Source organism: Tenrec ecaudatus, chromosome 17 (genome assembly GCF_050624435.1).
Source record: "Tenrec ecaudatus isolate mTenEca1 chromosome 17, mTenEca1.hap1, whole genome shotgun sequence".
Classification (NCBI taxonomy): domain Eukaryota; kingdom Metazoa; phylum Chordata; class Mammalia; order Afrosoricida; family Tenrecidae; genus Tenrec; species Tenrec ecaudatus.
In genome coordinates, this window is record NC_134546.1 from 62,389,699 (window position 1) to 62,415,733 (window position 26,035).

The 26,035-nt window shown below is 42.4% G+C and overlaps 1 protein-coding gene across 2 annotated transcripts in view; it reads right to left on the reverse strand.

The window, feature by feature from the left end:
• The window catches only part of MAP2K5 (mitogen-activated protein kinase kinase 5), a 288,293-nt gene that overhangs the window by 149,326 nt on the left and 112,932 nt on the right, over window positions 1-26,035 (reverse strand). For both annotated transcript variants that reach the window (XM_075535636.1, XM_075535635.1), the window contains exons 10-12: window positions 14,567-14,635; window positions 14,392-14,473; window positions 6,447-6,508 (exon numbers count right to left, since the gene is read on the reverse strand). In XM_075535636.1, coding sequence (XP_075391751.1) covers window positions 6,447-6,508; window positions 14,392-14,473; window positions 14,567-14,635 — 213 coding nt within the window. The remainder of the gene's footprint in view (window positions 1-6,446; window positions 6,509-14,391; window positions 14,474-14,566; window positions 14,636-26,035) is intronic.

Genomic DNA, 26,035 nt, shown 5'->3' on the forward strand with positions numbered 1-26,035 from the left:
TCCACAGAGAGGACCACATGGCCGGCCCCACTATGAGACATGATGCCCCTCATTGACCCATAGCCTTACAGGGGACAACACCGGAGACACAGTGTGGGAATTGGGCCCGATCAGATCCCGCCACACTGAGGCAAAACACTAAGAGGGTGCAACAGAACAGCAAGGGAATGGAGCCGCGAGGTCCCCAGGGAATGCTGAACAGACTGGACTGGAAAACACTCCTAAAGACCAACGAACAGTCCTTGAACTAACTACAAGCTTTTCTTTCTTGTTGTGTTTTGTTTATTGCCATTGGTTTATTGTTGTGGTTGCTTTGTTGTATATTATTGCTTGGTTTTGCTCTGTCTTGTTTTTGTGCATGTTATTATCCCTGCAGGTCTGTCTAAATAAGACAGGCTGGATGAACAATCTGGAGGCGTAAACAACAGGACTGACAGTTCGGGGTGGACATGGGAGGGAGAGGTGGGGGGAAAGGTAGTGGTGTTAACAAACCCAGGCAAAAGGGAACAACAAGTGATCCAAATTGGTGGTGAGGAGGGTGTGGGAGGCCTGGTAGGGCGGGATCAAGGGTAATGTAACCAAGGGTGTGATCAAGGGTAATGTATCTAAGAGGAATTACTGAAACCCAAATGCAGACTGAGCATTATAGTGGGACAAAAGGAAAGTCAAAGGAAATAGAAGTAAGAGCTAGGAGGCAAAGGGCATTTATAGAGGTCTAAATAAGGGCATGTACATATGCAAATATATTTATATATGAGGATAGGGAAATAGATCTATGTGTATATATTTATAGGTTTAGTATTGAAGTAGCAGAAGTACATTGGGCCTCCACTCAAGTACTCCCTCAATGCAAGAATACTTTCTTCTACTAAATTGGCATTCTATGATGCTCACCTTCCCGACACAACTGCTTAACACAAAGTGGGTGAATAAGCAAATGTGGTGAAGAAAGCTAATGGTGCCCGGCTATCAAAAGAGCTAGTGTCTGGGGTCTTAAAGGCTTGAAGGTAAACAAGCGGCCATCTAGCTCAGAAGCAACAAAGCCCACATGGAAGAACCACATCAGCCTGTGCAATCACGAGGTGTCAAAGGGATCAGGTATTAAGCATCAGCAGAACAAAAAATCATATAATAGTGAATGAGGGGGGAGTGCAGAGTGGAGACCCAAAGCCCATTTGTAGGCCACTGGACATCCCCTTACAGAAGGGTCTCAGGGAAGAGATGAGCCAGTCAGGGTGCAGTGTAGCAAGGATAAAACATACAACTTTTCTCTAGTTCCTAAATGCTTTCTCCCCCCAACTATGATGATCCCAATTCTACCTTGCAAGTCTGGCTAGACCAAAGGATGTACGCCGGTACAGACAGGAACTGTAAACACAGGGAATCCAGGGCGGATGATCCCTTCAGGACCAGTGGTGTGAGTGGCGATACTGGGAGGGCAGAGAGAGCGTGGGTTGGAAAGGGGGAACCAATTACAAGGATCTACATGTGACCTCCTCCCTGGGGGACGGACAACAGAAAAGTGGGTGAAGGGAGACGCCGGACAGTGTAAGATATGACAAAATAATACTTTATAAATTATCAAGGGAGGGGGGAGCTGGAAGGGAGGGGTAAAAATGAGGAGCTGATGCCAGGGGCTTAGGTGGAGAGCAAATGTTTTGAGAATGATGAGGGCAATGAATGTACAAATGTGCTTTACACAACTGATGTATTATGGATTGTGATAAAAGTTGTATGAGACCCCAATAAAACGATTAAAAAATACCCCAAAACCTTCTATAGAAGCAACTGTAAAAATAGGTGCGGATGCTTCCCTCACAACTACTGACTTCACATGCACTGTATGTGAGCTTACACGTCAAAGGTGACTATTGAAAATCAAGGACCAGGTACAATGAACTATATTGTTCAAAATTCCCACACAAATGTAAAAGTGCCGTTCAGTACAGATAACCCTAGGTCACTCAGAACTACAAGATCAAGAAAGCCGATCATGATGGGAAGTAAACGAGCCAGTCACGTAACTTAAAAATAATAGAGGGGCTACGGGTGACACATGCCAAGATTTCAGCTGATCGATAAAGACCAAGAACAATCATAAAGAAGGGAAACACAAAGAGAGAAAACCAATCTCTAAATATCTCACTAAAGAGTGAGAAGACAAAAATCTATATCAATTAATGCTGGGCAGAGGTTAATATATTTTAATTGTTCCCACAGAGTAGAATGTCTTCCTGAAAGATTTGCTAATATGGTATGATCAATTTTGACCTAAGTATGTCTATTCTAAGAAACCAGAATTCATTTTTACAATATATGATTTCTTCCAGACTTTAAAAATATTTGGCAATGCAATAAAGCATATATGTTCTACATAGTAAAAAAAGAAGTACCAAGAAACTAATCATATGAAAATATTATCCATAAAGTAATCTTAACATAAATTATTTGGCCACAGAAGGAAGCAGGATTAAAATATTCCTTTGAAGGGCTGTAAATAGTAGCTTCAATAATGACCATAAGTTTCCTGTGGGAAGTACAAAACCATCATCTTATTTAACATGAAAGTAAATCATCTGATATCTGGAAGCCAGGTAAAACTCCTCAACTCATAGAAAGCTCATTTTCTTTATTAAAGTGCCCGTAATAGCACATCACTAAACAATGGTCCCACAGAAATGTACCAACAGAACACACACGAGGGGAAGGATTTTTAAAATTGTTTAATTGCAGATTTTTAAATTGTTGCTAAACTCATAGACAATACTAGAGGTTCACAAAGTATTATCCTTCTACTTTTGTCACAATAGGCTCTATATCCCTTTTAGAGGCATAGAAATGTCTGTGTACAAGGGAGCTCACAATCAGTCCCTGGCAAATTGAGAGGGTTGGCATTATCGGTATTCAAGGGTCTAGGCTTCACAACAACGACTTGACAAAAGCCTTGACACTAAAAGTACTTATATTTGGTGTCAATCATTCACTCCTTGACATGTCAAGTGCACATCCTTGCAGGGACACCTTCAATCAACAGGAGCACGCAAACGACAGACAGGAGAGGTGGCGGGGAAGGCAGGAGGGGCTCTGCTCTTTAGAGGAGACCAGACTCACATGGAAAGCAAGAAAAAGCCAACATTGAACAAGTTGGAAGGTTAAAATCAACCAGTTTATATGGATTTCTTCTGGAGAAAAAATTCTCATCAAGGCTGATGGGTGTATCTTGTCATGAATCCTGATCTGTGGACCAGTCTGCATGCCAGATTTTGAGAATGTGGGGGGAAAAATGGGGAGGGTGACCTAGATGTGGTTCCAAGGCATGAAAAGAATATGGAGCTATTTAATATGCTACCCCATTGGCCTTGCACTTTTATTTTTATTCTGGGTTTCCTTTTACTGCCTCCCTCTTTTTTCCCCATTCTTTTAGGAAAGTAGAGTAAAAGAGCCCGGGTGCAAATGATCACAGCTAGTTCCATGATTGGAAGACCAGGCTTCCTTCCCGCACAGTTACAGCCTCAGAAGCCCACAGGGGCAGCTTGGCCTTGTCCTATCGGGCGACTGTGTGTCAGACATGTCCTATCGAGGTACTGTGTGTCAGAAATGTCCTGGAGGGCAGTGAGCTGGAGTTAGGAGCTAAACAACAGCTTTGGGAAATCTCTCTCATGTGTAAGTATGTTGAAGAATACACATTTTACAGGGTTGCTGTAAAGATTAAATGGCATCATATTGGAACACGAAGCCTCTAACAGTGATGGGACTGAAAGTAATATAGGTCCATTTCCCTCCTCTCTCCTTCTGATTTCATGCTTCTCACTTGGCAAGGGCGCTGACGCCCCTTCCCAGCCTTGTTATGTTGAGGAAACTGGGGACGGTGTTAATGCTGCACTCAGAATACTGCAGCAGGAACAAGAACCCCAATCAGGCCACGAGGACATCTAATTTTACACAGGTGGCTAGTTCTTATTTTGACTGTTACAATCCTCCCATGGTCAGGCTGTAGCCACATGTCAATCTAACGTTTGTCAACTGCGACAAAGGACTGTCCCAGTTTGTCATGTTCAGAACACACAGAAGAATACACGCTATAGGCATCCCACAAGTATGGCACTGGCAGAGTTTATAAAAAGTGACAGGTAAAGAGAAAAACTTGTCAAAAGTACTTCTACTCTGGTTATTGTCAGTTTTCCATACTTTGGACTTTTAAGCCAAAAAAAAAAAAATCAGAGAAACTGGAAACCCAGGAAACACAGCAACAACCCCCCCACCCCCCCAAAACCCTGATTTAAAAAGAGGAGGATTGGACAGATGACCCCTTCAGGACCAGTGCTGAGAGTGGCGATACCTGGAGGGTGGAGGGGGGGTGGTGGAAAGGGGGAACCCATTATAAGGATCTTCATATAACTTCCTCCCTGGGGGAAGGACAACAGAAAAGTGGGTGAAGGGAGATGTGGGACAGTGTAAGCTATGAAAAAATAATAATTTATAAATTATCAAGGGTTCATGAGGGAGGAAGGACCAGGGAGGGAGGGGAAAAATGAGGTGCTGATACCAACGGCTCAAGTAGAAAGCAAATGTTTTGAGAATGATGATGGCAACAAATGTACCAATGTGCTCGACACAATGGATGGATGTATGGATTGTGATAAGAGTTGTACGAAGTCCCAATAAAATGATTAAAAAGAAGAAGCTCGATATAAACAATGTGTTGGCCTTGCACTTAGTTTAAATGTCTTTCACTAACATAATGTCGCCCTACAATTACCCAGTGGACAAGTCCTATGTTTGAAAGGAATTTGGCTTCTCTGCTGGCTCCATTCACTTCAAAGGCTTTACACTCCAACAGAACTGACAGAGCAGTGGCCTTGTGCACACGCCTACACCAGAGGGAAGCAAGATTTATGACGAACGGTAAGATCATGCTTCTCTATGACGGCAGATCGCTATTTTCCCAAGTTCAGGAGATAATTGAGTATATAGTACTTTTATATACTACTTTTTTCTTTTTCAATTGGTATCCTTGCCTTCTTTTGCCCTTTATTATACGTGTTTAGAGCTAAGAACTGCCAAAAGCCACAAAGCATTCATTCCCCCAGAGGTTAGAAGAGGAAACGAAACATTTTTATTTTCATCTAGTGATCTAAGTACTGAAATTTCATATTAAACTAATCTACCTAAACATGTAGATTAGAAGCTACTTAGCAGCAAAGGCATCAGAAAAGAAAGTTCTCATCACCCTGGGCAGTTCACACTAATAATTAGAAAGAAAAAAGGAAAGCTGTGAATTACAATGAACTAAGACTAAATAAGTGTCCATGTTGGATTAAAGGATTTGAGTTGTCAGTTTGACATATAACGAACGTGAAAACCAGCCATTTAATTAAATGGAACCGGTACAGTCACTTTGTTCTGCATTAAATTGCTTAAGCTATCGGAATGCTTTTCCGTTAGCAATTGCTTACTCTTACAGCACCCGACGGCCTTGCTTAGTCAGTATTCAGCCCAAACTAGCACGTCTGAAACCTACATGTGCAGTAGTACTCTTTAGTTGATATTTTTCAGTAGTTATTAGAAAATAAAGCAAACAGGGCACTGTTTTCAAGCATACTGGGAACAAATCCCTAGATGCAGTTGATATAAATACTAAAACCCAGTAATACACACATATATGTAATCATTAGGAACAAAGTGGCATTTTGCTTACAACTGATATAATACCTTAAATCTTAAAGAGATTTTTTTTATCATAAGCCTAAAATTACAAAATGTCCAATTTTTTTTTTAAAGAAGCTGGCTGTTTTGCTGTTCAACAAGCACTTAAAGACGCCAGCAACAGAATGACAGTAGTCAATCACAGAAGGACACATGCTATTTGAGACTATTGCTATAATGAAGGAAAACAAACGGAAGGAAGACCTTCATACTAAAGGAAACAGTTTGGGGGCTGCCTAGTGGGGGAGGGCAGGGGCACTCTGGTAAAGCGATGGGCTCAGCTGGTGTTAGCTGCTAACTCGGTGAAATGGAAGTCAGCAGCCCACAGGAGTGAGAAGAGACATCAAGGAGTAGGTGAAGGGTAATCTCTTGGGGTGGGGTGGGGTGTTGATTAAGAGTTTAAATGGTTGAATACAAATGGGATGATCTGAAATATAAACACTCACCTAACATATTGGAAATAAATAATAATTTGAAATCCCGGCAAACAAATGAGACCGGAATAGGTCAGCGCACCCCTAGAGCTGGTGGGTGCCAGGTGGCTATGACATTATCGTGGCTGGCCTACGAACAGAGGAAAAGACAGAGGAAGAAAACCAGAAGAGCGAAAAGGTACGTGCACCCAGCACAGACGGAGGACGAAAGGACAAACAAAGCAGAGCCCAGGGGCATCGGGATGGCGAAGCTGGGCGCCAAGACGAAGTCACTCAAAAGTCAGAAGGCTGCAGCCATATACTCACTGCTACGGCAATCCTTCCAAGGACGTGCTCTGGGATTTTTCTGTACACGTCCAAGGACCCCCCTGTGGAGACAAACGTGTATTACTGCAGAGGAAACGGCAAGCCCGGGCCCAGGGCTCTTCCTCTGGGCTTTCACTGAGAGGTTTATCGCTTTCTCTTTCTTTAAAGCAGAATCATATCAAGTATTTTTTCAAAGCCATTTTATTGGGGGTTAAAACCGATATATTATTATATAGTTAAGCACATCACGCAGTGCTGTACAGTTGCTATCACAATCAGTTTCAACATCTTCTTTTCCTTCTTGAACTCAACATCAGCTCCCTTTCACCCCGTTTTACATTATACTTGCATGCGAAGTGCACAACTGGTTTTAGTTTCAATTTTATTTCGGACACAGCAACACATTCAGAGCATAATGAATACCTCCACTTTATTCCCAAGCGTACATCACATAAAACTGACAGGAAAAGTAAGAATTCTAGCAATGGGTGGGCTAAGAAGTTCTACTTTATGCAAACAATACGCACGTGAGGAAGCCTCAAAAAGTTCATAGGAAAATGGAATTAAATGAAAATATATGAGGGAGCTTTAAAAAGTTCATGGATATTTTCTATTTCCATGTTTCCATGAACTTTCAAAAGAACCATGGCCCTCCCTGAGCTGCAAGGAGGGAGGGCTGAAGCTAGCAGGGGTAACTGAATCAGCGTCGGCCTGCTGGATGAGCTATGCACGAAGTAGAGCCCTCACAGGGCAATGGAGGAGTGGTAAGAAAAAACGAAAGGCACGCAGGCGCCGACATCCAAACCAAAAACCAAAACAGAAACCCCAACTCACGGCTGCCATCAAGTCAATGCTGACTCATAGACACTACCGGGCAGGGCAGGTGGGTTTTGGAGACGGTAACGCTTTACGAGAGTATGAGTGACTGGGTTTGGAACTGGTGATCTCGCAGTTAGCAGTCCGACTGTTAACCAGGATACCACCCAAGCTCCACCACCCATCAAAGGACAGCTGAGTGTCTTCTGATCTTCCTGGGAGGTCTGAACTGACCTGAAGCTATCACAGGGAGGGAAAGGGAATGGTGAACAAAGTTGGAAGGATGTGCTTGCCTAAGAGTTTCTTACAAAAATCAGCATCATCAAAAGTACTGGGTATGGAGGTGGGGGAGCGACTGACAAAGTTCATATTTAATAAAACTTTAATGTTCTGATTTAACACAAAAGTCACAAGGCACAAAAAAGAAACTGGAAATAATAGCCCATTCAAGTGAATAAGGCAGAAATTGTCAACAGAAGCCCAAATGATCAACAAACTAGAAGAATATGATATAACAATATTAAACAAGCTCAAGAAATTAAAGAAAAGTACAAAGAATTATAGACTATCAGGAAAATGATATATGAACAAAATGAGACTATAAACAGAGGTAGACATTGTCAAAATAAAACAGAAATACTGGACCAGAAAGACATAAAAATACATTACAAGGATTTAAAAACAGATTTGGACTAAAAAAAAACTACATTAGCAATCTACAGACTAAGGCAATCAGAATTATAAAGGCTGAAGAAAACAACAGAAAAAAGTGTAAGTCTACTGAAAATAGATTATAAAATATGGAGTTCCCTCAGTCAGATTAAGATGCATTGTATGGGAATCCCAGAAAAGAACAAAGAACGAAAAGAATGTATTGTAGCAAGCAACAGCAGAACAGTATACCCAAATCTGATGAAGAACATGAACTTACAGGCCTAAGAAGTTCAATGAATTCCAAGCAGGCTCTCCAAAGAGAGCTATTTGAGACACATTATAATCAAGCTCTCAAAAACTAAAGCGAAAGAAAAATTGCTGAAAGCAGTGATGGAGAAGTGAGTAGTTACATACCAAAGATTTCCAATAAGATGAAGTGTGAATTTTTCCTCAGAAAGCTTGGAGCCCAGAAGGTAATGGAATGACATGTTTAAAGTGTTGAAATAAAGCAACCGTCAGCCAAGAATACTGTATCTGGCAAACTTTTCTTCAAAAAATCAGGGGAAAATTACGACATTCCCAGATAAACCGAAGTTGGGAGAGTTATAAACACTAGATTTTTCCCTATAAGAAATGTTAGTTTTTCAGATGGGAAGGGCCATTAGACAGTAATTGGAAGGCAGACAAAGAAAAACTGATGTCCATTAAAGGGAATTAAGCGAGGAAAGTTTAATGGCATTTGTGCTTTGTAGCTGTGGCTGTTCCGGTCTTCACACTTTAACATGACAAATGCCTAACGAAGTACAAGTTCCTCTTGCAGGCGCAGGACAGGTCTCATAACATAGCAGTGTGGAGCCTATTATGCTATTGACATGCAGGTTTATACCACTTACTCTCCATCCAGGCCCCATCCGACTACAGATGAGGGGCTTCAGAGAGTTCATGGAGAAATTCCATTTATCTTTTTAATTCTATTTTCAGAAACTCTTCGAATCTCCCTTATGTACGATGACCGTGGTCCCCTAAGGTCATAATACAGTTTAGAAACCCTTACAGCAGAATAGACAGCAGTGCGTGCACTTTGCTAAATTTGGGGATTCACCCTGCAATGGAATGGGGTGGGGATGCCTCACACCCACCTCCGGCTGCTTTGGGCAGGGGGCTCTCAGAGGCTGTGGGGCCACCCAAGAGGCTGCTGCTTCTGTGGGCTGGGGGCTCAGCGTGGGAAACCTGGGATGGAGCAAACAGCTCCTCTCATGGTGGGGCTGCCCTGTCATGTGGTCTGGGCAGCAGCAGTGTGGGAGAAAGAACTGGAAACATGGCCAAGAAAGGAGACCGAGTTGTGGGAGAAGTGGCCAGAAGACCATTAGGGAAGGTGGGGGCAGGCAGGTGTGGAGGAGGGAAGGGGAGGGGAGGGGAGGGAGGCAGGCTGCACAATAGACTGTGGACAGTGCCAGGCAGGTGGGGGCAGACTGGAATCTCAGGCAAGGCAGTCACCCTGCAAGAACAGCTGCAGCTGGCCAGAGAAGCTGGGCTGTCTCCAGAATGCACTATGATGTTCACAACCAAATCACAGAGTATCCTATGGGACAGAATACATTGTGGACGTTAAACGACACTAATCTGCATAGTTAAGCTTATTTTGAAATATGACTATTTTAAATGGCATGCTTTCCTGAAACAACACCAGGTAAAAAGAAATGATTTTTCCTTGTGAAAATACACCCACCCTCTGATAGTATGCTGTGCTGTGGTGGCATGCATGTCGCAGGGAAGCTGGACACTGCACTGCTGGTTTTTCACAAGCCGGCAGGGTCGCCCAGGGCAAACAGGCTTAGAGGCGCTCCAAAACTCAGAACCGACTCTGAAGAAGGCTCGGGCTTTTTGCTTCTGAGGGGTTAAGCACTGAAAACTCCGGAATAGCAGCAAAACCTTGGCAGATATAGTGCCCGACAGTGTTCAAAATGGGCCTGTGGGGGAGCTGTTTCCTCCAGGCACCGCCGCTCGGTCATAATGTGGACGGGATCAAGCTTTGGGGACCTTCCTTTGCTGATGGGGCATGAACCAAAATGAATCTACTAATCTACTAATAATCAGATGGGAGGGGGAGGGAGGGAAAAAAGAGGAGCAGATACCAAGAGCTCAAACCAAAAGTAAATTTTTTTTAAATCATGATGACAGCATATTTACAAATGTGCTTGATCCAATTGAAGTATGAATTGTTATAAGAGCTGTAAAAGCCCCTAATAAAATGACTTAAAAAGAAAAAAAAGTTTTAAGATTTTTATCTTTTCCTATCCTATCTCGGCTCTAACTCCAGGGCAGTCCTGAGAAACATCACCCTGTCTTTAGCTTGGCAGTCAGTGGGGGCCTGGAGAGTAGACAGACTGACTTGCTGCTTCTTCAAATCCCCATTCCCAAAGAAGGATCACCATTTGACTCGTCTGGTGGGTGGGTACACTGGAAGACACTCCCCTGCCCCAGCATGGCTGTCTTCCTTTGACCTGACATGGAACTGCTCCTTCTCGGAACACATTTGTTGAAAACCATGCAAGGCATTTGATTAACTTCACGGCTTGGGCAAATAATTGGCTAGCCAAAAAAGCATTATGTAAATTAAATGTATATAAGGGGATTTGAAAAGCTCTGACATATTCCTGGAAATCGAGGGCATGTACGTACATACAGAGGGTGACACTTGCCTAGGCCTGGGATCCTGCTCAGCTCTTGCCTTGGGCTCACCGGGAAGTCCTGCACTGTCTTCACTGGAACTAAGTGCAAGGTAAACTGCAGTTGGTAACTGCCAGGCTAAGTGTTGAAGGTATGTCCCAGTACACACATACATACATACATACATACATACATACATACATACATACATACATACATATCCCCGGAGCAAAGTTTGGGAGCCGGAATGGCTATAAGCAGTCAGGAAAATCTCTGCCCAATCACACTAGCTGACCACTAAGTTACCTGAGAGAGTTCAGTAAGATGAAGAATACAGAATTTAAAGAATTTCCTATTGATTACTGTTTCTTGTGGATGGACTACACTTTTTTGTCTCTTTGCATGTCTAATAATGTTTTTCTTGAAAACTACACATTTAAAATAATACAATGTGATCATTCTGGAAATTAGATTCTCCCTTTTTCTTTGATTTATTGTTGCTGTTGGATAGAATGTATTTGATTAGTGACTCAACTATTAGACTTATTAAACTTAAGAAAATGTACATGTTTATCCTGATTTGTAAGACAACTGCATTGAACAATAATTAAACACTTGTGGCAGCAGTTATTGGAGGGTGCAGAAAAAGAAGGTGCTGTCAAAGATGTGGCAGGTGAATAAAAACGGTAAAGGAAAAGGAGGCAGTAAAAGAGGAATAGAAACACAAAAAGATAAGACCTGTAGAAAACAGGAAAAGACCAGATTTAAATCCTACATTATTAGCTGTTAGATTAAATGTAAACAGATTAAACACTACAATTAAGTGGCAGAGACTGGAAGATTGAATAAAAATACACACCCACCCAGGGGAACGGACAACAGAAAAGTGGGTGAAGGGAGACAGTGGTCGGTGTAAGCCATGAAAAATAAACTTATAAATTATCAAGGGTTCATGAGGGAGGGAGGGAGGGAGGGTAGGAAAGGGAGGGGAAATGAGTTGAGACCAAGGGCTCAAGTAGAAAGAAGATGTTTGCAAACTGATGATGGCAACCTATGTACGAATGCACCCGACTCAAGGGATATATGTATGGATTTATAATAAGAGCTGTAAGAGCCCAAAAAAGACATATCCCCCACAGCATCAAGTAATATTATATGCATTTGCCTCTTGGTTCAATGTAAATTAGCTTTCAAAACCAGGGAAATAATGTATAAGAGATATTCTAAATTTGCTTTGCTTGGAATCATGCTACCTCACTTCTAGAGAAATAAAAATGCGAGTGCCATCCATTCTGTTGCAATAAACACCTCTAATATATTTACTATATATACATATATGCATAAGGGATACACTTTGGATTTAAAGACCTAAATAAGTTGAAGGTGAAATGATAAAAAAGATATACGATGCCCCCCCCCAAAAAAGAGAGAGAGAGCTCAAGTGTTTATACTAATATCAGATAAAGTAAAAATGCTACTGCAGACAAAAAAAATGCTACTACAAAGGATACTATAAAATGATAATAGGTCACTCTACCAAGAAAATGTAATGATTATAAACGTATGTACCCCCCCAAACAGAATGTCAAAATAAATGGAACCAGATTATCCAAATTCAACAGATAAATAAGTAACACACAGAAATGTCAGTTCCAAACGTAACGGGCCACTTTCAGGCACGGGCACAGCAGTTGAAGAGGGTGGGTGCGGTCGGACATGACAATCCATGGGGCAAAAGGGTTTGTCTGGGCGGCTCTCTGAGTTGGGGTCGACTCCCGGACAGTGGTTGGTTTTGCAGGATCTACAGCAGGGAGGGAGCGAGGAGTGACTCGTAAGGAGTATAAGGCTATGTTGTAATTGGTAAAAATATTTTGAAATTAGGTATTGATGGTTATATATACTGAAAATTGATGAGCTGTACAGTTATTAAAAGAAAATGTTATGGTAGTTGAATTAAAATAATTTTAAAAAATTAAGTTAGCTGCAAACTTGAAGCCTTCAGAAGAAGAAAATATGCTATTATTATAAATAATATAAAATTAAAAATATTGTTAAAAACACAAAGGTATTATAAAATAATACTTCTAGACATGTCTCGGTTCTCTGAACCCACTTTTTCTGGTTCGGACCCTGACGTGCACTGGCCGCTAACCGGTCAGCAGTGTGCAAGCACTGGCTGCTCTGGGAGACAGACAGCAGCTTCTCCTCCCGTAAGGACTCAGAGGTCAGGAAGCTCACAGGGGCGGTTCTGCCTCTGCCTCCAGGGCAATCACGACTCAGCATCGACTCGATGGCAGTGAACTGGTTTTTTGTTTTTATAGTTGAGTCAGTCCCTCGGTTGCATAAATGCAACCTAGACCTGGACAGTCTGAACTGAGCCAGCAGCACTGTGAACCAAAGTCCTGGGAACAGGCCATGATTGACAGTCCAGGAAATGTGTGGGCACAGGTCTGCACCGTAACACATGGATTCCTGTACTGATGCTACCCTTTTCTTCTTGAAATGGTCATACTATCCATGTAAATGTAAGACTTTCAATCCTTGGCATCTGAGTAAGTTAACTGTGCCAACCTGGCTGATAAACACACGTGGGGTTATTTGAAGGGCGGACGGATAAATGGCTCAGTGAGCCTCACCTTTCTAGTTTCGTGTCTCTTGTTTTCTGATGGTCACACCAGGGTGCAGCTGCCTTTGCCAGTTCCCTGACTCAGCTGGAAAGGCTGACTTCCTGCAAGACATCCCTGAGGAGAAGCCACATGGACCTACCCCGATGCAGCCCTGGGTGCTGGAGCAGTTGTGTGGAGACCCCTGCCAGCACTGAGATGCTTACATGTCCACTGATTCGACGTTCCTCCTGCAGTTGGCATCACTGCATGTGTTTTGTGAGATGGAGGAGGACTTTGTGGATTGGTGTCAGACACATGGGCTAATGTTGAACTTGTGGGCTTGGGCAGCACTGGGTTGGGATGTTTCTTTGATGTGCACTTAACTTTTATATAAAACTCTCTCTTATACATGCATTTCTGCGGATTTGTTTCTCTAAAGTACGAAGACTAACACAGCATCTACCAGAACTACTTTACAATATATTATATAACTATCATGGTATCAAGGTACAAGTCGTGAGTGAATCTGCTTTAGCAATATGCTGCGAACCCCCAAAATGGAAGTATTTAGGAAAATGTTGAGTTTCCATTAGCTGCACATGGAAGAATGAAGTATGTAATATTTAAAGACTGCTTAGAGGTAAACAGCAACAGTGATAACATTGTTTCACTGATAGGGTACCAAGAAATCGGAATTTCCTATCAAAAAATTCAATGTGGAAGGAAAGGGGTAAAGTCCAAATAAAACTATACACATTTTTACTAAACAGCTGTGTTGAAAACAATTTCTTATCTTGCAATTAAGAACTGATTTGTTCCTGAAAGACACAGGACATTGGGTTAATAGATTTCTTTAAAAGAAAATCTGTTTTGGCTATTGAAACATTAAAAGAACAGAACATCTGTTTGCAAGTAAAGACAGATTGTATAGAAGAGTCAAATATCAAATCAACGATTACACTAGCATTTAATCAGTTCTATTTAAAATTTCAATAAAAATGAATAAATTACCTTCTTGAAATTATAGCTCAGCAATCAATACTTAACACCAATAACAATTTAACAATAAAATGCTTTTAGAGTATAAAGAAAATAATTATTAATATAGTTTTATTCTACTTGAGATCTACAGCAAAACTAGATTTTACAGCACTTTACTCGAAAATTCACTTTGAAAAGATTGTACAGCAGAAACTCACCATCCATGAATTCTGTGCATATTGAAATCCTGTTTTCTACGAAAAAGGCACCATAAAAACCTATGATATATGATGAATCGCACTGCAACGAAAACAAGACAAAAGGGGTTTAAAACCTGCAGTCAATACAATAAGCACGCTTTGTAAGTAGAAATGCGGAGTAAATAAAAATTACCTTATAAAGAATTTCCAATTCAGACATAATTTGCTTCTGAAGTTCCAGTGTAATATCTAGTAGTATGACCTAGATATGGAAAGGTATCAATATTCAGACATTTATTCTCCTTCAGTGAAATAGTTATAATTACTATGAAATATAAAAAATGTTTTTAAAAGGTTGCTTCCTTTATTTACACCCCTTTCTCCTCCCCCCCCCAAGCCCCCCGATGGGCTCCCGTAAAGAAAGCACCCTGCACACACATCTGCCTCACCCTTTGTACTGGGGCGGCGGTCCAGTCGTGATTGATGGAGCCACGGAGAAAGCCAGGGCTCCGAGGTCAGCATTAAAGGCTTTAAAAGTCAGTTAAGTTCTAACACTCTTCATTTATACCCCGACTTTGGCCACGTTGGTTATTTTCAGAAGAGGAAGATAGGAATGACCCTCAGACCATTAAAAAAAGAACCGTCTGTGATTCAGTGTGGGAAGGACCATGAATAAAAGTCACAGCTAAAGTGAGATTTCACTTATGAGAAAAATGAGAGTTTTCTTAATAAATCTTTTTTTAATATTCTTCCAGTTGGGTAATATTTCTTTACTAATATTGCTATAGAATGTTATCGCTTGAAGGAAACTCTAAAATCACTTAATCTAACATCCTTCTTGTTGAGAAGATAAAAACCAAGGGACCCTGTGGCCTGTGTTGAGTCCCAGTCTTGGCCCGCTCAGTAAAATACCAACCACTGGGTCAGACTTGTAGCAAAGCAGTTTATTTATAAACTGACCTACAACAAAATCTCATTCATTTAAAACACTTGTTTTGTAAGAAACAAATCCATCAACTGTTCAAATTTCACTTGGCACTGTGGCAAAACCAATTCATAGGTGCATTTTTGTTTCCCTCTCCCCACCCCAAAAAATACTATAATAAAAACATTTTAAGGTAGTGATGAGAATTAAAAATTTACCAGGAACATATGTACAAATATGCCTGATACAACTGATGTATGGATTGTATTTAAAAAAAAGTTGCCAGGTTTTAGGATTTGTGGCAGAAGCTTCTGACTTAAAAAATGTCTGGATACAAGCATTCAACAATGAACCTTTTATATTATAAGAAGAATATATATACACGCATGATGGAAAAAATAATCAAAAGTTATAGACGGCTCAGATCTAGGAAAGAAAAGGATCATTCTCAAACACATTTTGTAGTTCTGACATCCATTGGTGGCGTGGGAGGAGCTGAAAAGGAAAAATAAGGTGTAACCAGTTTCTATCCAGAGTTTGCTTTAGGGTTATTATAAAAGCAGGCACTAAACTAGATTTTAAGTGTGATAGAAAACTGCCAGAAACACTTACACATCTCTCCCAATCAATAGTCATTTGCCGACAATATTCACTTACGCTTTGTTCCCATATAAAACATAAGAAATCCACCCACTGCTTTGAATTCTACGCCATAAAATATTATAGCTATTCTTCATACCACCATGTCACATACAGGGAATCTCTCACCCTTAAAAAACTCTGCTACAAGGAATGAAGTTATTATTTACATCAAAGCTGTAGTCCTCAAGTCTAGTCTTACATTGTAATTTCCTTGGGCACTTAAAAGAATTCCTGATACACAAGCCTAACCCCAGCACAATTAAATCAGAATCTCTGGGGTTAGGCCCACATTTCTAGTATTAAAACAACTTCCCAAGTGATTTCAAATCCATAGTAAGTTTGAGAGTCACTTACTTGTTTCAAAAATGCACATTTACAGAGTAGTATGACTACATTGTACATCTAGGCTGTCAATCTAGAAATGACAAGATTCTACATGGTTAGCCACCATCTTGGAATTAATTCCAAACTTGTGGCTGAGAACGTATAATTGCCTTAATCAAGAACCTAGACCGAGTTCCCATGGCCTAAATCTGTGGTGTAGTTGAATATGGCTCCTTCTAGCCATAAGTCTTGGTAACATCCACCAAATGACTGGTTGGGCACATGTAAATAAGGTATATGGGACTCTAACATGGGGATTGGTCAGTTTTGTCATCCCGCTGGTTATAATGGAAGTCATCTCAGAAGCAGGAACTTGGGAAGAGTTTTACATGACCATCAAGAAAGAAAAGCCAAGGCAGAGTGTTATTTGGACCGACATCCATTCATAGAGAAGTGGCAAAGGCAGAGGTGGCGGTGGGGCTGAAAATAGGAAAAGAGGCTGGCTTGTAGCCCATTGGACCTTTATGGGCATCAAAGGAGTTTTGCAACATTTGCCCAAGCTGGGCAGACTTCAAGGAAATTTGTGGTTGGGGGGCCAGAGAGTGGCATGCTTGAGGGTCTCCCAAGCTGGGCAGAGTTCAAGGAACTTTGTGGTTGGGGGGCCAGGGGCCAGAGAGTGGCAATGCTTGAGAGTCTGGCTGAGAAGAGGCACTCCTGACTGGAGAGCTGCTGGCTCTGATCCTGAAATGTAACCTGTTTGTACCCTAATAAACCTCCGCGATCATGAGTAGTCAGTGAGCTCTGTGCGGGCATTGCGAGGGCTTATCAAACCCCGCAGAAAAGTAAAGTGCTGTGGGAGGGACATGCGGTGTCATGTCTGACCTGTCTCATATGAACTGGCCTTAGGCTGGTGGTCAGATGTGGCCCCCATGCCATGTCCTCAATAAAAAGTTAAAGCTCTAGCATGACATCTGGCTCATTCTTCTATCTAGTAGCTCCACTTCCTAACACTTTCTTTTACTCAACCTGTCCTCCTAAACCCAATCCTCACTGGGAATCAGAGACTCTTCCTGGTCCACATGCATGTTCGGGGCTTCCCTCCACTTCCTGGTCCTTGCTCCTTCTGGTCCCTCTGCTGGGATGTGCTTCCTCTCTCCACTGCAGCTACAGGTTATAAAACCCTTCGCTCTCTTCGAGGATCCAGCGTGTCTCCCACTGCCATCGTCTCCACAAGCTCAGCCCAAAGTCCTCCATCAGAATTCACGGCCAGCTCTGGTCCAGCGTACCTCTCCTTAGCACGGTCTGCCTTTAATGTATGGCTCATCTCCTGAAATCAGAACTCTCCGCCCAAGCACGAGCTCTTCAAGGACCAGGGGTCAGTCTTAGGCCTCATTCTGCCTCCCGGCAACCAGCACATTTTTCTTTTCCCACCGGACCCAGTAAGTGACGTGGGATTAATTCAAGTGGTCCTTACAACCATGAACATTCTAAATGATCGCTTTCTAGACAGGAAGGAAGGAAGGGGACTGCTGGATTTCTACAACTGAAACTCAAATGAAAGACATGGACACCATTGGGTGAAACCTGTGAGAGCCGGAACTCGACAGGACTGACTGTTGTTTTTTCTCTAAGTCTCATAAGGTGCCAGTCTTCCCTCTTTCCTATGGCCTGGTTTCTTGGGAAATGTTGGAGCTGTCCTTCTCTGATGGGTTTCTGCCTCACACAGGCTCTGGGTTTTGCAGGCTTTAATGAACAGGGTCATGTTGACCTCAAATGTGGTTCTCATTGCGCTCGACCAGGTCTTCGTCATGCTTGGTGTTTGCTGGACAGTCCCTCCCAGTGGAGGCGACTTCGAGATGGAGGCCTAGTAAGAAAAGCGATTCCTTGGGACTGCAGGGGGGAAGTAAAACCCACCTTCACACAGATCTGCTGAAAGACTCTGCTCTTGTCTGGGGGCTTGGCCCTCGGGCAGAAGGTTAATTCTCCTTCCCCTGGGCATTCCCTCTTGTGAGAGAGTTTAAAAATACTGAAAAGGAACAAGTCCCATTCCTTTGTGAGGGGTGTTGTCTCCTTGGGAAGAGCTACCTTGTTCAAACCGGGGCGCACTTGCACCCGGCGCTCTTCCTGGAGAAGGGTTAAGTGAGGCATGGAACTACCTGGGTGCATTTCTGCTGCGCCCCCACCCCTTCAGGACAAATAAGGATGAGTTGTCAAGTTAAATACAAGCAGTCAAGTGCCTGAATTATAATTTACTCTGTGCTCAGTTTAAATTAGTGTGAGGCTATTAAAATATACAGTATAAATACGGCAATTCATCACGGGCTGTCATGGATGACTTCATCTATTTGCTCGAGTGGCACCCGCTCCTCTAAAGGGACGGGGAGCAAAATCACAGGTCAAATTAAGCTGCTATTCTGTTTTAATTCACTTATTTAATCTGTGGCGACATAATTGTCTTCCACAGTATGTACAACTCAGAAAGGAAATTTGGGAGGATTACAGTCAGTGTACAAATGATTAATCAAATGGTCCATTTAAATGCTTGTGGAAAAGCAGCAGGAACCCAGAGCAGTCCACATGCTACGAACAGGGAGCAGGACGATCCTGCGAGGCGGAGCTTACTCCCCAATTAGGAAGGAAGCAATCTTGAGAAATGTATTAGTCCTCCAAGCATTACGATTTGAAAAGATTTTACAGAAGGCACAAGTGGCATGGAAAGGTTCTGTTTGCAAGATGGCTAACGGTATTTTTATTTGTTTTCTGCTCCACTTATTTGCAATTGTCTTGTCTACCTACGCTAAAACCACACACACACACACACACACACACACACAGAAGCACATTTCCTGAGTTACATACAGCCATTATAAAATAATTATCTTTAGAACATGATGAGCATCATTTCGAAATGCTCCCTTTTGAGGCAAGAAATGTTCTAAATCCGGTAGTATAAAGATCCAATTCAAGGTATCTTTATTCTCCCCCAAATTCAACTGTTTTCTTTTTTTAAGATACATTACAATATGCTTTTGGGGGTCTAAAATTCAACAGTATTTTGTCTAAAATGTAGATTTTTTAGTAGGAAGAGAAAAGCAACATATTTTTGCAGGTTGTCATATGATTGCTCCCCCAGACATTCAATGTGTGGACCACTTGCTGTGGAAATTAAATTTCACTTCTCATTCTATGTGGGCAGGAGGGCCTGGCAGGTGATTCTCTTTAGACCAGGACTGTGATTTGTTGCTCTCACCAACCCTCCGTGACACCAGGCAGCCCTGTTTCACAGCTGAGGTCACTGGGAGGTTTAAGTGACATGCTTGAAGTCACACAAAGTCAGAAGAGGGTCAGGGAGAGATCAAAGGTGCTTCTAACTCTTAACCTTTCATTTCACCCTTTAATATAAAAAAAGCTAAGAAGCATTCTGGGTGGGGCAATGGTCCATACAGAGACCACTATGGCATATTTTGTATGTGACCTGAACCTGCTTCTGAGATGTCATTTCAAAATATGAATGAATGAATGAGTGAAAGAACAAAAGTAGATTCATTCACTCCGTCCTTCAACAAATTAGGCTTGGATCACCTAGACAAATTTATGTTGTACACTGTGCTAGGCCCCAAATGCAAGGTTTGGTACAAATCAATGAGTAAGACGAGAGGATAAATACGTTCCCTGGGAAAGAGATTTCAATATAATCTTGTCGACGAATAATGAAACACAAGGCAGTACTTGGTAAGAGAAGAGATACATGCACACAGAGAATTCTAGAGGAGCCCAAAGGAACAGACTGGGGAGCAAGTGAGGAGCAAGTGATAAAGGGTAAGAGAGAGAGACTGTGTGTGACAGGAAATCAGGAAAGAAGGAAGATCGCTCAACAGGCTTCCGGACATTAGACATTCACCAGGACAGCAAAGCGATTCCTGAAAGATGGAAAGCAGTAAGATGAACTCTATGATTGCCCAGCAGGGGAAAGATGAGGTTTTTTACTCCCGCCAAGACTTACAGTCTGGGAAAGCCACCAGGGCAGTTCTACTCTGTCCTGCGCGGTCGCTGTCGTCAGGATGCACTCAATGGCAGGGAGTGGGATTCCCTGCAGTTCCCAGGACCCAGTGCAGGGAGAGAACCACAGGCAGAGCTCAGACCATGCCCTTAGTTGTGAGACAGAACTGAGAGTCTGAGAGGGGCAGGGCAGCTCCAGGTTCCAGGCAGAGGGCCAGAAGAAGAGCACTCCAAGGGGCTGCAGAGGGCTCCCCAAATAATCATCAGCATGTGCATGCCAGGAAAACAACTACCCAAGGCAGGAAGAAACCTCTACAGTGACCCAGGGGAGACGTCTCTGAAGATCGCCCTGGACTGCAGAGTCCCTGTGCAGGCGGCTGTGCAGGCCGCAGATCCGCCTCGTTCTCAGGAGGGTTCACAGGAACACTCCCTGAGCAATGGCGAAATCAGCTGTAGGCTAAACCACTGGACTACTCTTCTGGAATACAGTTTAAAAGCAAACCTCAAAAGGATTGGTTCCAAATCACTACGCAGTATCTTAGAACAAAGGTCAAGAATGTATTTGTAAGAATGCAAAATTATTTAGCATGTATGCTAGCTGCAATGACTGGAACATCAAAAAGCATAAAGTGTGAAAGAGGAAGGAAAACGGGACTGGAATAGAAACAGACGCTGAAATGACCCGGGGTAAAACTGTCACCTGCCCGCCACGTATCACTATCCAGTTACCCAGCATCCTGCATTTATGGCGACAGGAAAAAATCTACTCTCCAACTATTTTGTGCACCAGTGACATTCATTTGGTAGTGACAAATGCCATGATGCTAGACAAGAGTCAGGCTGGCCGCGATGGTTGAGGCTATGCGTCAACTTGGCGAGGCCGGGGTTCTCAGGGATGTCACAGTAGGCTGATGATGAGCTTTGGCAGTCACATCAGTTACATCATGATGGAGTCACCCTTCATGTTATGATCTAATGGGTCATCTATCACTTTTTTCTGATACCAATTTTCAAATAATGACCGAGCCTTTGGCACCTAACCCTATTGGTAAGTGAGGAGTGGGCTAAGGTCATTCATACAATGACCATAACTACACTCTATATAGAAAGAAGGTAGAGACAACACTAAGCATGCTGAGAGATATAGTGCATTCAGTGCCATCGAGCCAATTTTGACTCACAGTGACCCAAGGGATGGGGTAGCACAGCACTCATGGGTTTCAAAGCTGTACCTCTTTACAGGAGTAGAAAGCCTCATCTCTCTCCCAAGGAGCAGCTGGTGGATTCTAACTGCTGACCCTACAGTACGATAGGGTTAACAGCTCAACTTGTAACCATTATGCCACCAGAAATACACACACACACACACATACCATTTATATACATATATAATCTACATCCTTTTTACATACATATGTAATATCCCATTTACATTTACAGCATGTATGTAAATGTAAGTGGGATATGTATGTAAATATAAAATACATTTTTCTTATTTTAATTGTTTTAAGGATAAATGATTCCCTAAAGCAAAACTAGTAACAATGCATTTTAAGGTTTATAACCTGTAACGAGACCCAGGGTAGGTGAATCTCTAGAGACAGTAGCTGGAGTCATGGTTCCTGGGGGGATGACAGGGAGATGGGGGGAAATGCGGAGCTCATAACAAAGAGTCCAAGAGAGAAGAAATGTTCTACAGTTGATTGTGGTGATTCCTGCACAGCTCTTCCTAATATGACTGATCTACTGAATTGTATGACAAGTGAATTAAATGCCAATAAAACTGTTAATAAGAATAGATAAAATATATGCTAATTGCACAAACCCTCTAACTATCCAATCGACGAGGTGAACACACATCCATGGCGGCAGGCACGCACTTCACTGGAACGGCCAACCAGACAAGAGCCAAGGGCGGCCTGTGCCCAGCGATAAAGCTCGGAGGAAAAGAAGGGCCAGGCACTGGGGACCAATGGAAGGGTTAACACCAGGAGGAAGCAGAAGAGTGTTGTTACATTGTGCGGGCGGAAATCATGGCCGAATGAAACATGAATCGATTGCTGAGGGGAAAACCAACAGTTCGGTAAACTGTTATGTAAACTTTACAATAAAAAGATAAAGAACAACAACAACGAAACCTAAAATCTAGCATGAGAGAACCGAATGAATACTATTATGAGCTAGCACAGTATTACTTGAACATAAACAATGCTAAGTTAAAGGACATAACAGCCAAACAAAGAGCACGAGGGCAGTTTAAACCCAGCCACGGCAGCAATCGCATGCCATGCAAATGCTCTAAGCCCCCCAGTTAAAAGGCGGACTGCATCCGGTTGAAAAGTCTCAGTTATATGCTGTCTGTCTGCAAGAAATCCATTTCAAATATAAAGACACAATAAGTTAAAAGTCAAATGGCACGGTAAGGCTAGTAAAAACAAAGCTGGAGAGGTTAGGTTAATACTAGACCATGTAAATTTCAGAGCAAAGAACATTACCACATCCAAAGATGGTCATTTTACAATAAGGGAGTGAAATTTAAATATATTTAATAACAGAGCTTCAAAAATTATGAAAAGTATAATCTTTATACAGATTCTATACAAAGTATATTCTTTGACTACAACAGAATTGGTACTTTCCTTTTTATTAGCCTATGATCAATGCTAAGTTATGGGAGATTTTCCTCGGCACAGTGGTTTCGTAGGGGGCTGCTAACTGCAAGGTCAGCAGTTCAAAAGCACCAGTCACCTCATGGGAGAAAGATGGGGCTTCCTACTCCCACAAGCAGTTAGTCTCAGAAATGGATTGCAGACAGTTCGAGAGGGCCATTATGCATTACCTACTCAAGGGCAATGGGTTTGGTTTTGGAGGAAGCTCATGGCTAAACAAACTTTAATCACAATAGTCATATCTGCTCTTAAATCATTCATTTATTCAATTCCATTTGAGCACCTCATATGTAACTTCAACAAATTTGAGAATATAAAGATGAATATGATAGTTACTACATTAAAGCTCATAGTGTAAGGCTCAGTATATTTATAAATTGCAACTTTTTTGTTTGCTTCTTATTAATACTTAATATCAGATTCCATATTTCAATTGAGTCAAGTAGAATGTAAAATTTAAATCTCTACTTTAACAGCTTTATTGAAAATGTGTCCTTTATTTAAAATTGCCTCTACTGCTCTATAGAAAGAGTTGTTGGTTCCTTGACAAGTCCAGCTAAATGATCATGGTTGTTAACTTAGGTAAAATATAATCAAAACTATATGAAATTATGAAAACATTTACAATACAGGCGCAAGGCCAATTAATGATAAACTGTATAATCTATTAGTGCTCTCTTGAGTCAATAACCTAGAATTGACTATCTTTAGCAAGTAGACTATAGGCAACATTTTGAGATTTTTGACATCAAAGGCACAATATCGCACAGGTATGATACTGGTGCTCCGGTTTGTGGAAGTGTCTTTTGAGTGGAAGGGGAACTCAGTGGGTCTAAAAAAGGAAGTTCAGTGCCAAAGCAGAACAACTGAAGCTGCATTCAGTGAACTTGGGGAAGACGAGTGAGGAGCCGGGCCTCTATAGGAACTAGCGCCGGAACTCTCGGGACTTCACATTCTTCCTCTGTAAAAGATGGGTAGGTGACCTGTAAGGGCTCTTCCAGTTGTGCAATTCTGTGAACTTAACCTGGTTGGAGATCTGTAGTACCTCCTCACCGCCAAGTTATTTAAACTAGTAAAATTAAACTTTATGATGCCGCGTAACGCATGCTAGGCATTGGATATGGGACCACACCAACAATCAGAAGATCCACGCCCTAGGTTTGGTGGGCCTCACTGAACAGTATAACCAGTGGCCATTTCATCTCTCCACTTTTCCGTTTCCCAGGTATGATGAAGATGCAGCTAGAGGTACGATGCAAGTACTAGGGGAAGAGACTGCATTCCCACTGGGGCAAGCGAAGAGGGCATCTTCAAGAAGACAGAGCTTGAGATGAGAGGTGATAATCAGAGGGATTAATAGCGGAAGTAACGCGTAGGAAGGTGGATGACAGGCCATGAGAACTGGAGTCATAGCCTGCTTCTCCAAATGCATGACCTTGGGCAAGTCAGCTTTCGGGTCTCACCTTACTCCAGTCTAAAATACACAGGTTTAGCTTTGTGGTTTTAAGGTGTAAAAATAATAGTAGCATCATGCCTGGAACATAGTAGCTGTCACTATAGCATAAAACATACACGCTTTCCTTGTGGAAGGCCTGGAGAGTAGAGCTGGAGGGCATGCTGTGAGATAGCAGACTGGGAAGGCAGGCAGCGTGTCTTTAAAGGTGTAAAGGAGCCCGTTGGTAGAGAGCCTGGCCATGTAGGGAGTGAGACAGGACTGTCCAGTTTGTTAGCTGGGAGTCCAGTGTCCAAGTGGGGTTCACTGGGGTGAGGACTATGGAAGAAGGTGATGTAGCAAAGGGTTCAGTTAGAGGTACACTTCAAACCAGCATTCACAAGGAAAACTAATGTGAAAAGCTGGGAAGATCAAGGACCAACAGCCTGTGTCAGAGGGTAAAGGTACAGTGACATGGCGAGACGGAGATTTGGAGTTTGGCAGAGATAAGGCTGGATAATGCTAGGATGGAAATAAGAACAATATAGTTCAGGTAAATGCCAAGAACACCCCTGGGATTATCTGAAACTTGACTCTTGGTGGGTGTGTGCTGCTTGGTATCTGAGATACCTTCAATGGTCAGAGGGAAGCGAACTCTTGGGCTGTATTTTGTATAGGATTCTTGAGGATGACAATGAGCGGGGCAAGGGGATGGGAACAGGGTTCTCTGGGATTCCTTTTCTCTGCTCTGTGACAGAGTAAATGGTGTACAGGGGAAGAAAAAGGCAGAAGGTACGATGGGGGTAATGTGAGCCTGACCCAAGAGGGTACAAAGGAGGAGAATGAAATGACAACTGGACACATTTCAGGAGAGAATGATTACTGAGCTTCTAACTGCATATAGAAATATATACATACATATTTATATATGATGCCGGGGAAATAGATCTATGTGCATATATTTACAGGTTTAGTATTAAGGTAGCAGATGGACATTGGGCCTATACTCAATACTCCTTCAAAGCAAGAACAGTTTGTTCTATCAACCTGGCACTGACACGATCACTGAAGACAAAGCGGGTGCATAAGCAAATGTGGTGAAGAAAGCTGATGGCGTTCAGCTATCAAAAAATATAGCATCTGTGGTCTTAAAGGCTTGAAGATAAATAGGCGGTCATCTAGCTGAGAAGCAACAAAGCCCTCATGGAAGAAGCATACCAGCCTGTGTGATCATGAGGTGTCAATGGGATCAGGTATCAGGCATCAAAGAGCAAAAAATCATATCAGCGTGAATGAAGGAGAGTGTGGAGTGGAGACCCAAAGCCCATCTGTAGGCAACTGGACATTCCCTTACAGAAGGGTCGCGGGGAGAAGACAAGCCAGTCAGGGTGCAGTATCACCAATGAAACATACAATTTTCCTCTAGTTCTTTAATGCCTGTCCCCCCGCCCCCCAAGTCACTATCATGATCCCAATTCTACCTTACAAATCCAGCTAGACCAGAGGATGTACATGGGCACAGTTAAGAGCTGAAACACAGGGAATTCAGGACAGATAAACCCCTCAGGGCCAATAATGAGAGTAGTGATACCAGAAAGGGAAAGGGAAAGGGGGAACCGATTACAAGGACCTACATTTAACCCCCTCACTGGGGGTCTGCCAACAGAAAAG